This window comes from Moschus berezovskii, chromosome 22 (assembly GCF_049115385.1).
Source record: "Moschus berezovskii isolate FMDL1 chromosome 22, NW_MosBer_1.0, whole genome shotgun sequence".
In the NCBI taxonomy this organism is placed as follows: domain Eukaryota; kingdom Metazoa; phylum Chordata; class Mammalia; order Artiodactyla; family Moschidae; genus Moschus; species Moschus berezovskii.
In genome coordinates, this window is record NC_142481.1 from 4,589,713 (window position 1) to 4,601,060 (window position 11,348).

Below are 11,348 nucleotides of genomic sequence, written 5' to 3' on the forward strand. Positions count from 1 at the left end.
AATATTTCATGCAAAGATGGGAACAATAAAGGACAGAAACGGGATGGACCTAAAAGAAGCATAAGATATTAAGAGAAGTTGGCAAAATACTTGGAAGAACTACACAAAAAAGATGTTAATGAATGAGAAAACCACGATGGTGTGATCACTCACCAAGTAACAGACATCGTGACATCCAAAATCAAGTCGGCCTTAGAAGGCATGACGACCAACAAAGCTAGTGCAGGTGATGGAACTCCAGCTGAGCTATTTCAAGTCCTAAAAGATGATAATGCTAAAGTTCTGCACTCGGTAAGCCAGCAAATTTGGAAAACTCAGCAGTGGTCTCGGGATGGGAAAACGTCAGTTTTCATTCAAATCACAAAGAAAGGCAATGCCAAAGAAGGCTCAAACTACTACACAATTTCCCTCATTTCAAACAATAGCAAAGGCTCAAAATTCTCCAGGCGAGGCTTTAACAGTATGTGAACCGAGAGAATCCAGATGTTCAAGCTGGATTTAGAAATGGCAGAGGAACCAGAGATCAAATTGCCAACACCCCTTTGATCATATAAAAAGCAAGAGAGTTCTGGAAAAACAACTACATCTGTTTTATTGACTACACCACAGCCTTTGATTTTGTGGATCACAAGGAACTGTGGAAAATTGTTAAAGAGATGGGAACACCAGACTACCTTACCTGCCTCCTGAGAAATCTGTACGAATGTCAAGAAGCAACAGTGAGAACTGGACATGTGACAATGGACTGATTCCAAATTGGGAAAGGATAATATACACCAAGGCTGTATATTATCACCCTGCTTATTTAATTTATATGCACAGTACGTCATGTGACATACCGGGTTGGAGAAGCACAAATTGGAATCAAGATTTCAGGGAGAAATATCCATAATCTCAGATAAACAGATGAAACCACCCTTATAGCAGAAAGCGAAGAGGAACTGAGGAGTCTCTTGATGAAACTGAAAGAAAAGGTGAAAAAGCTGGCTTCAAACTCAACCTTCAAAAAATGAAGATCATGGCACCGGTCAGATCGTTTCATGGCAAGCAGCAGGAGAAAAAGTGGAAACAGTGAGAGACTTTATTTTTTTGAGTTCCAAAATCACTGCAGATGGTGACTACAGCCATGAAAGTAAAGCTTACCCTTGGAAGAAAAGCTATGACCAACCTAGGCAGCATATTAAAAAGTAGAAACATTACTTTGCTGATAAAGGTCCATCTAGTCAAAGCTTTGGTGTTTCCAGTGGTCATGTATGGATGTGAGAGTTGGACCATGAAGAAAGCTGAGTGCCGAAGAATTGATGCTTTTGAACTGTGGTGTTGGAGAAGACTCTTGAGAGTCCCTTGGACTGCAAGGAGATCACACCACTCCATCTTAAAGGAAAGCAGTCCTCAATATTCATTGGAAGGACATGCTAAAGCTGAAGTTTCGATATTTTGGCCACCTGATGCGAAGAACTAACCCACTGAGAAAGATCCTGATGCTGGGGGAGATTGAAGATGAGAGGAGAAGGGGACGACAGAGAATGAGACGGTTGGTGGCATCACTGACTCGATGGACATGAGTTTCAGCAGGTTCTGGGAATTGGTGATGAACAAGGAAGACTAGCTTGCTCCAGACCATGGAACACGACTCAACTGAGTGACTGAACTGAACTGACTGATATTTACAATTGATTCTCTTTACTGTATAGGAGTACAACATTGAAAAACAGCTATATTCCAATCAGAACTTTTAATAAAGATTTCTTTATATAATCTAAAAATTGTCATAGTTTGAATCAACCATTAATAATATAGTGGAAAATGTGCTAAGATTTTGTCAATTTATTTTAAATTTCTATGAGGTAATATAATATAAAAACGTATTTTACCATAGTAGAATTGGGGCAAATACACTAAAGAGGCAACACCCAGGTCCTGTAAATCAATGCGGACCAAAAGGGAAAGACGTGCAAGTGACAGGGAAGAAGGCTGCGGAATCCGCCTTACAATATATCGGGGAGGCGGTGGCCCGGGGACAATGGTCTCTGTTTTGCTTCAACCACCGTGTGCCTGACATGGTGGACGGAAGTTGCCTTGCTGGGGGCGGACACCCTTGTGCCCTGATCCGTTCTGTGTGCCCCCTATCCTCACATGGGAGTCTTTCTGTGGCAGGCGCCCCAGTGGCTTTTATGTGTCTGACCTGTGCCCACACAATATTGGTGAGAGCAGTCCTTAGTTGCGAAAAAGACAAAGGAGAGACCCTCTCCCATTCAATCGGCAGCTACTTTGGGCGCAGTGAGCAGTGGGGCCTTTGGAACACACCAGAGGGTAACCCTGCCCAGAGTGCCTCAGTGCCTCCACAGCAGTTGCCTGTTGGCAGAGGGCCCCTATGAGAAAGGAGAAGCGAGGAGGTGTGGAAGAGACTCCAAGTCCCCGAACAAGCCACCAGAAATGTCATGGTCTGGGTGCGGGCTGGAAAAGAATTTCCAGACATGAGACAATACGGGTCTGGTTTTTCAGTTTCTGCAGTCTTAGACCCTCCTTGGTTTTATCTGTTCTTCACTCTTTGGGTAACCACAACCTCGGCAGAAAGAATCATTTTAACTATTAGTATATACTCTACATCTTTCTGATCGTTTTTTTCAGAGCCTTGAAAGTGCAAGAGAAATAACTAAAAATCAGTAATGTTGATCTTGAACCGTTTGGCACATATTTTAACAAACAGCCATTAAACGGCAGAGCTTAAACTTTACTTCAGTTTATGTACTTTAGACTTTAACTAATAAAACACAGATTCACAGAGACAACTCTTCAGAAAAGTTGATAGAAGTTTCTGTAACTGTAAAGAATACTAAAGACAAGAAAAGTTTTAATCACTCAGTCATGTCCCATTCTTTGTGACCCCATGGACTCTAACTTCCAGATTCCTCTGTCCAAGAAATTCCCAAGCAGGAATACTGGAATGGGGAGTCATTCCCTTCCCCAGAAGTTCTTCAAAAAAAACAAAGCAAAAAGAAAAGAAGAAAAAATTGATTAAGTCATGTTAAGATTTTCATACACGTGGTTTAGTTCAGTTGCTCAGTCATATTCAACTCTTCGCGATCCTGGCCCACAGTTCACCAGGCCTCCCTGTCCATCGCCAACTCCCAGAGCCTACTCAAACTCATCAACACTGAGTACAGACATACACTCAAATGGGGCTATATGCTCATTAGGAGGAAGAGAGAAAATTTTTCATGTCACTACACTCAGGTAATTTTCAATGGATTAAAAACGTACATAATGTTTGAGGATGATGTTCTTTATTTGCACTGAGCTGTATTTTAAATGTTAATACAGCTGAGCATACATTAGGACTAATAAGATTCTTGTAAACATTTTCGAAAATACAAAACTGTGATGAGACTCTGTGATATTAGCGTGGAGTGTACAGGAAAAGATTAGACCTGGGCTTGGGATGAAAACCCCCACTCCCAAAACCCAGCATCTCACTCACACATGAATGTTCATTTTCCAAACCAGAAAGAAAGTAAGAAGACATGAAGTCACTCCGTTAATTGTGATAGTTTAGCTGCATCCCTCACTTTTTCTTTCCAAGACACTTGTTCAAGTCACATGGAAATAAACAAATTCATAGCATGGTAATCTCACAGGAACACCTAAGCCAGTAAACATGAATCATGGGGTAAGAACTACATGGAGGAATGCATTATCACTGCATGGGTATTTTGGCACTATTACGGAAACTATCATCTGAATCTATCATTAAAAAATGTTAGTTCGGGGACTTTGTGATGATCCAGTGACTAAGACCCTGAGCTCCCAACGCATGGAGCTCTGGTTCTTTCCCTGATCAGGAAACCAGATCCCACAAGCTGTAGCTAAGACTTTACATGTCACAACCAAAGAACCTGAAAAATACAAGGATAACTGAAGATCCTACCTGCCACAAGAAGACCCAGTGCAGCCAAATAAATTTTTAAAATGGGTTGTAAACGAATTTCACTTCATATATGCCTTCCCTGGAAAAGACTCTGATGCTGGCCAGGATTGGGGGAAGGGGGAGAAGGGGACGACAGAGAATGAGATGGCTGGATGGCATCACCGACTCGATGGACATGAGATTGAGTGAACTCCGGGAGTTGGTGATAGACAGGGAGGCCTGGCGTGCTGTGATTCATGGGGTCGCAAAGAGTCAAACACGACTGAGCAACGGAACTAAACTGAACTGAACTGAAATGAATGTTGTGGTCCTTTAACAGACTGGAACCTGGTGGTCCGGAGTTAATGATAAGAAAGTAAAAGAGAGAAAGAGGCTGATATTCCCTGGTTTACACAGAAAACCAATAAAGTCCTTGACACAGGGCTTGTACCGCTCATGAAGGCACAGGACGTCCTCTCGAGGAGGTCTTGAAAACCCTGGCAAGAAATTGAGCTCGGCAGGTTTCCATGGTCCAGAAAGCTAGTCTGAGGGAGAGAGAGAGAGAGACAGAAAGAAAGAAAGACACAGGGACCCAAGTGCTGATGGAACAAGGGTGCTTTAATGATCTTTGTGTGAGCATATATAGGCTGTTAAGGAATTTCTTTGACAATGATAAAGATCAGAAAACCAAACATGTATAGTAACCATTACCAAGGAATTAACAATGGTCATAAGGTCAGAAGACAATCCATATCTCAAGAGGGAGGGTGGTGACTAGGCAGATTTACCTGAGGGAAAGAGTTCACTGAAGGTAATCCATGCTTGCGATAAATCTCATTATCTCAGTCCTGGGCGCAGGACTGAACGGGTGTTATACTATAATATGATTTTTAAAAAGCAATATTTTCCACAGTAATCCTAACCCCAAAAAAGATGAGAAATGACCCACACGCCATTTCAGAAACTATTCTGATCTGGAAAAGAAATGATAAAATAATCAGAACAACATGGGCATATTTATTTTTGAGTGTTGTATTTGTATGACCCAGGACGAATTGTCTATCAAGGAAACAGGTAATATTTTTAAAAAGCATACTCTGACCCAAGAGCTCTGGAGTGGGAGAAATGTGCCATTTATTTTAACAAGCATAACTGTTTTCTTAGTATTCTTAACAAGCTTCTTTTAACTGGTGATGTTCAAAATTCTGCTGCATGAATACCATTTTAAACAGTAATGAAATACAATAGTAAGGTAAGCATTCATACTTACTTTTGAACTTCAAGTGTTTTACAAATTTTACAGTTCAAATATGATAGCACCCTCAGTAGCAACAATCATTTGAACTATTCAGGATATACTATATATCTTTCTGAGAATTTTTACAGAGTCTTGGATGTGTAACGGAAATAATTTAAAATCAGTTTTGTTGTTGTTCCACCTTTTTGCAAATATGTAGCAAACATTCCTTAAACAGGTTAAATTTACTTCACTTTATGTACTCTAAACTTTAATAATACACAGAAAAATGTATAGGGACAACTCTAAAGAACGTTCACAGAAGTTTCTCTAACTGTGAAGAATACAAAATACAAGAAAAATAAGTGATCAAATCATTGAACATTTTCATGCATACATATATTAAAATGGAACTACATATTCATTTCACTAGAATGAAATAACCTAAAGCCATGGAAAATATGTAAGAACAATTTTCAAAGGTTGGAATAAATATAAATATTCATGAAATGGTGATGGCTTTTATATAAACTCTAGGTTTCTGTCTGTACACACAAATGCACAAACACACTTAAAAGCAACCTTCCATAACTAACAGATCCTTAGGAAGAAACATTTTTAATCCACCTCTTCTTGTAAAACTCAAGTGTATTTTAGCATTTATGGTAAAACAAAAATTTACAAACTGTGCATGAATGCATGCTAAGTCACATCAATCATGTCTAACACTTTGCGAGCCCAGGGACTGTAACCATCCAGACTCTTCTGTCCATGGGATTTCCCAGGCAAGAATACTGGAGGGGGTTGTCATTTCCTTCTCCAGGGGACCTTTCCAACCTGGGCATCAAACCCAGTTCTCCTGCATTGGTAGGCAGATTCTTTACCATTGAGCCACCTGGATTCACTGAAAACAATTTCTTCTCTTTAGTAGGAATGATCAAAAACACAACATGAGAAACAGTCTACATCTTATTAGCAAATATACCATGACACCTATTTAGAACACATTTCCAGACCGATGTGAAGAAACTGTAAACCTTTACTGAAGCACATAAAGTCTGAAAATCACAAGTTTTACTTGAAAGACATGGTGACATAAAGACTTCAGTGACTGCAAATTCAGAACAATTCAAACTCAAAACAAACATGGATATTTCAAATATAAGTCTCAGCTATATCTAGGAGAGCCAACAAAATTTTGAACTTTTAAAAGAGAAAACCTAAATAGAGGGAAATTACAGGTTTCTGTAATTACAATCTGTAAATGTGTAATTCTGCCAAATTACAGATAAAGTTATTATTGTATAGACTAGTAAAACTTCAAAACAAATGATGCAAAATAGTTACAAGGTAGCCAAAGAAGCTCACCTAAAGAGAGACTTGGACATTATTTTGAACAATAAAATAGAAGGTAAACAAAATATTTTTAAATAATGCAACAGGTGATGTATTCCGAGGTAAAAACAAAAATCAGAGGGGGGGAAAAAACTCAAAGGGCATACAGGAAAGATTTAGGTTTCAGCTTTGTGTAATAAAGAATTTAGGGACTTGCCTGATGGTCCAGTGGTGAGAAATCTGCCTGTCAATGCAGAGGACACGGGTTCCATCCCTGGTCAGGGAAGATCCCACATGCCTTGAAGCAACTAAGCTAGTGTGCCACACCTACTGGAGCCCACTGCTCCAGAGCCTGCTAGTTATTAATACAACCACTGAACCCGTGCCTTAGAGCCAGAGCTCCACAACAAGATAGTAGCGCCTCCTAATCACAACAGAGAAAGCCCCAGCATATCAGCAAAATCCCAGTATAGCCAAAACTAAATAAATACTAAAACTAAAAAAAAAAAAAAAAAGAATATGGCTGGCTTTGGTCCCCAGGTTGTGCAAGTTTGTTAACTACTCTTGGAGTTTAAGTCTTTTTTTCCCTTGGAATTTCCTTAGTGACTGAAATGGCTTTATTACTTTCCGTGGGCCCTGATTACTTATGCTAACATGACCTATGGTGGGCCCCTAGTTTAATAATGGGATGACTCAGGTTGTGAGGCTGGCCATTTCACGAAGAGAAAGGAAGTGACTAGAGATTTGGGGCTTTGAGCCAGGTGGGCTTATTTGCCCAACCTCTAAGCAGGGGACAATGCTGGAGATGTTATCAAGCCTATGTAGCTAAACCCCAATAAAAACTAGGGACTTAAAAGCTTGAGTGAGCTTCTCTAGCTGGCAATACTCTGTTTTCTGTCACACGGATGTGCCAGGAGGGCAATGGGTCCCTAGGGATCATGACCCTAGGGTAAATTCAAACAAACTCGTTCAGAAGTTAAGAAGCTTATCAAGTCCAAAGAAACAGCATTTCAGGAAAGAGAGACAGAACCAAGAAACAAAAGGACTATGCCTCTTACCTCGGAATGAGTCATTTCTGACTCCTTGCTTTCCTCTTCCTCTGGCCTTCCTTCTCAGATAAGATCAGTCATGGGAAGTGACCCCTGAGTGTTCAAAATAGGCTGTTCAATACTTAGAAAAATACACCGAGGTCCCTGTAACATAGCCCCACACAGAGGGAGGATCTCAACAGGTACAAAACACAATCCTCTACGGCCACTGATACAGCAGGGATTTTGGAACACAGAATCAAACGAGGTGCTTTTAGTTTTACTCTTCTTCAGAACTCGCGGCCCTGCCTGTGAAAACCACACGTTCTAGGCTGACCCTCCCCTTCAAACCTTAGGCGAGACCCTGACCAAACTCCATACAGAATAGAGCCTCCTTCACCTCTTCCTGCATCAGGGACCTTGGGGTTGTGCAATGCAGGACTTGAAGCAGCGGCCACTAGTTAGAAGGTATTAGTGCCCGAGAAGGACGTGGCTCTAGAACGATACTAACAGCAAGCGGACGTGGGCCCCAGGGACCCGGCAGGTAAGCGAACGGACTGAAGAACTCACGGCGATGCGAGGACACACTGGGGACGCCAAAATGGTCCCGGTAGTTTGATCGTCCACAGAGACCCCCGAAACCCACGTGTGAAGGACCACAGGCTGAGGGACTACGAGATCCGGGTCCTAAACAAACAAACTCACCAGAACTCTCGGTCGATCACTTCACTCCATTCCGGGTCTGCAGGATACTGCGCACGCGCCGGCGGAAGATCCGGCACAGGGAAGGTGAGTGCGCTCCGCCGCGGCCAACGAGAGGCGACGTAAGCGGAGAGGGTGGGGCGAGGCCGGAAGCGCCGGGAGGTAGGGGCGGGGCCAGTGGGGGCGGAGCCTGGCCCCCCTCACCCGGGCCCCTGTCAGGGTTGTGTCTGTTGGCCCTTCTGTCCAGCTGTGCTCCCTTTCTCTGCCTTTTGATGCCTTTAAATCTCTTGGATTTCCTCTGGAAGAGAGCTACTTCCTACCTGTTCTAACTTACTGTTTCACACAGCTGAAGGCGAAAGAGACGAATTTTGAGAGCTGCCGCTATGGGAAGCCGAGATGTTTTCAGCAAGTTGAAAATCGGGGAAAATTCAAAAGCCCTTTGTGTGAGTTGTGAAGGTGGGTGTCTCCTCATTGACGAAAAGTAGAATGTAATCACTCAGATGCTCCGTTGGGAGGAAGCCTCAGGAATTGTAACCAGAGACCTACTTACAACAGGGCAGCTGGCCTTTCCCTTCGGAAGTGTTTCCAGAAAGGACGAGGGAGACCGGCATCCACATTGTCGTTTATAACGTAACTACAGAAATGCCATAGCATTACTTCTGTCAGAATATGTTGCTATACACATTGCCTCTGTTAATTGTTGCTCCTGCTGAAGCAACCAATTGCCCTGCTTCTTCCAGGACTGAACAAGTTTCTAAGAAGCAGAGGACTTTCTGTGCTAAAAGTGGACATGCAAATGGGGCGCGTGGATCACATCGACTGCTCTTCACTTTGCTTCCCAAACACCCTCCCCACTGTTGGCTTTCTTTCCTAACCTCCTCCTCTTCACCCAGTCCTTGAAAGGATAATCTGGAGAAGATTTAACACAAGACAGGAAAAACTGAGGCCCACAGACAATTGTATCCCAGGAGAGTACACCTTTCTCTTTAAATGTGAGATTAGCAACTTCCATGGTAGTCCAGTGGTTAAGATGCTGTGCTTCCACTGCAGGTTATGTGGGTTCAATCCCTGGTCGGGGAGCTAAGATCTCAGAGTTGAGGATTTAATCATTTCTTACACAGAAAGCATTAATTACAATATAAAGGAAAATGTGTGTCAAGATATTAAATTACTTATTAAAGGGAGTGTGTTTGGGAGCTTCCCCGGCAGTCCAATGGTTAAGACCCCACCTTCCGAGGCAGAATTGGGGTTCCTTCCCTAGCCGGGGAACTAAGATCCCACATGTTTTGGGGTCTGAACAAAGTGAAAAGAAAATATGTTTCTTAAGTATCTGTGAGTGGGGACATATTTTAAGTAGAGGATATTGATAATGATTTTCATGATAAAAGTATCAGTAGGTCAAATCTTACGGTTCCCTGCTGGAAACTCTGGTTCTGAATATGACTTTGGTCACTAAGAACTAGGAGAATCTTTCTCTAGGGACTTGTCACTAAGGTGTACCTGCTATCCCAGACTACAGTGGAAATTATGTGGGGATTTCTATCTATCAGACATTGAACCCTAACTATAAACAGGAGGTATTTGCCTCAAGATACTTTTTGAGAAGTTCTATGACATTTCAGACAATGCGGTATGAAAGTTTCACCTTTGTAAAATGACAGATGGAGAAATTCTTGACAATCCCTCTCAGGTGCTTTGGCTCCATTTCTCTACTCATACCCTAAATGGAGGCACAGTTCAGTGGTCTCAAGAATAGAAAATAACTCGTTTTTGAATGAAGAACTTCTCATGGATACAAACTATATAAGCAGACACATGAAATTCCCTTCCTTTGTTAGACCTCAGTATTTCCTACTGCTTCCTTGTGAGTCCCTGTCTGTCTCCAGGGACCGAAGGGAATAGAACCTTCACCAAGCAATTCAATAGTCCCTTTGGAGATGATCGGTACAAACTTTTCATTCTTGTTTTATCATTAGCAACCGAGCAATAAAAATTTTTCACAAATAATTTCCGTTCCCCAAGCCTGTCTCACATCGCAGACACAGGTGAAAAGATAATTGCAGTTCTGAGGGGACATGAGGTCACAGGACCACAAACCCATATCTAGGGGTCTGGCTGCCTTCCTCCCTGTCACAAGAGCAGCTTGACGTGACCAGCACCCTGAACCCAGTATCCGGGCTAGGTTAGGATATTAAGTGAGTATTTTCTGTTTCACCCTGTGGGCAAGAATCTGCAAGAAAAAGGTGCTTTCGGGAGTCTGGGTTGGTGACCATACAGGAAAAACGAAGTGTTATGACTCAAAGTAATCCAGTGCCAAAGCAACCCTGGAAGGAGGAATACTTCAAAACATTAAATGGAGCTATTAAAGAGAGATTAGGTGCTATCAGGTGTCAGCTCCCAAAGCCTCCTAATGTAACTTAGTGTACTTCTTTTTGAAAAATATTTATTTATTTGGTTGTACCGGATCTTACTTGTGGCATATGGGATCTAGTTCCCTGATCAGGGATCAAACCTAGGCACCTCCCCCCAATCCCGACCCCCCACACCCGACCCCCGTCCTCACTGCAGCTAGCCTTGCTAGAGAGGTGTCTTGGTCACTGGACCACCAAGGAAATCACAGTGTAATTTTTGTGACAGTGATTGTTATTGTAGAATCCAAGCGATATGAAACCTGATGTTTAATGTAACTAATGACTGGAATTGCAGAGACATACGGGAAATTAGGGAGTTCCGTACAGAAATCACAGATTTTTAGGGTTACTATATGTGTGCCAACAGCACCTTCATGATTAATAAATCTATCATTTCAGTTCAGTCCCTCAGTCGTGACCGACTCTTTGCGACCCCATGAATCACAGCACGCCAGGCCTCCCTGTCCATCACCAACTCCCGGAGTTCACCCAAACTCATGTCCATCGAGTCGGTGATGCCATCCAGCCATCTCATTCTCTGTCGTCCCCATCCCCTCCTGCCCCCAATCCCTCCCAGCATCAGACACATTTCCAGTGAGTCAACTCATCGCATGAGGTGGCCAAAGTATTGGAGTTTCAGCTTTAGCATCAGTCCTTCCAATGAACACCCAGGATTGATCTCCTCCAGAATGGACAGGTTGGATCTCCTTGCAGGCTTCCTACTTCCT

General features: G+C 42.5%; 1 protein-coding gene and 1 pseudogene across 2 annotated transcripts in view; both read right to left on the reverse strand.

Moving 5' to 3' along the window:
* Nucleotides 1-7,601, reverse strand: part of LOC148774279 (uncharacterized) — a 44,869-nt pseudogene extending 37,268 nt beyond the window's left edge. Inside the window, exon 1 of the transcript XR_016035935.1 lies at nt 7,538-7,601. The product of XR_016035935.1 is annotated as an uncharacterized LOC148774279 (transcript). The remainder of the gene's footprint in view (nt 1-7,537) is intronic.
* Nucleotides 1-8,497, reverse strand: part of LOC129546407 (uncharacterized) — a 72,879-nt gene extending 64,382 nt beyond the window's left edge. The window contains 2 exon segments of the mRNA XM_088830474.1: nt 7,538-7,621; nt 8,213-8,497. Coding sequence (XP_088686600.1) covers nt 7,538-7,552 — 15 coding nt within the window. The 5' untranslated portion in view covers nt 7,553-7,621; nt 8,213-8,497.
* Nucleotides 8,498-11,348: the final 2,851 nt, after the last annotated feature.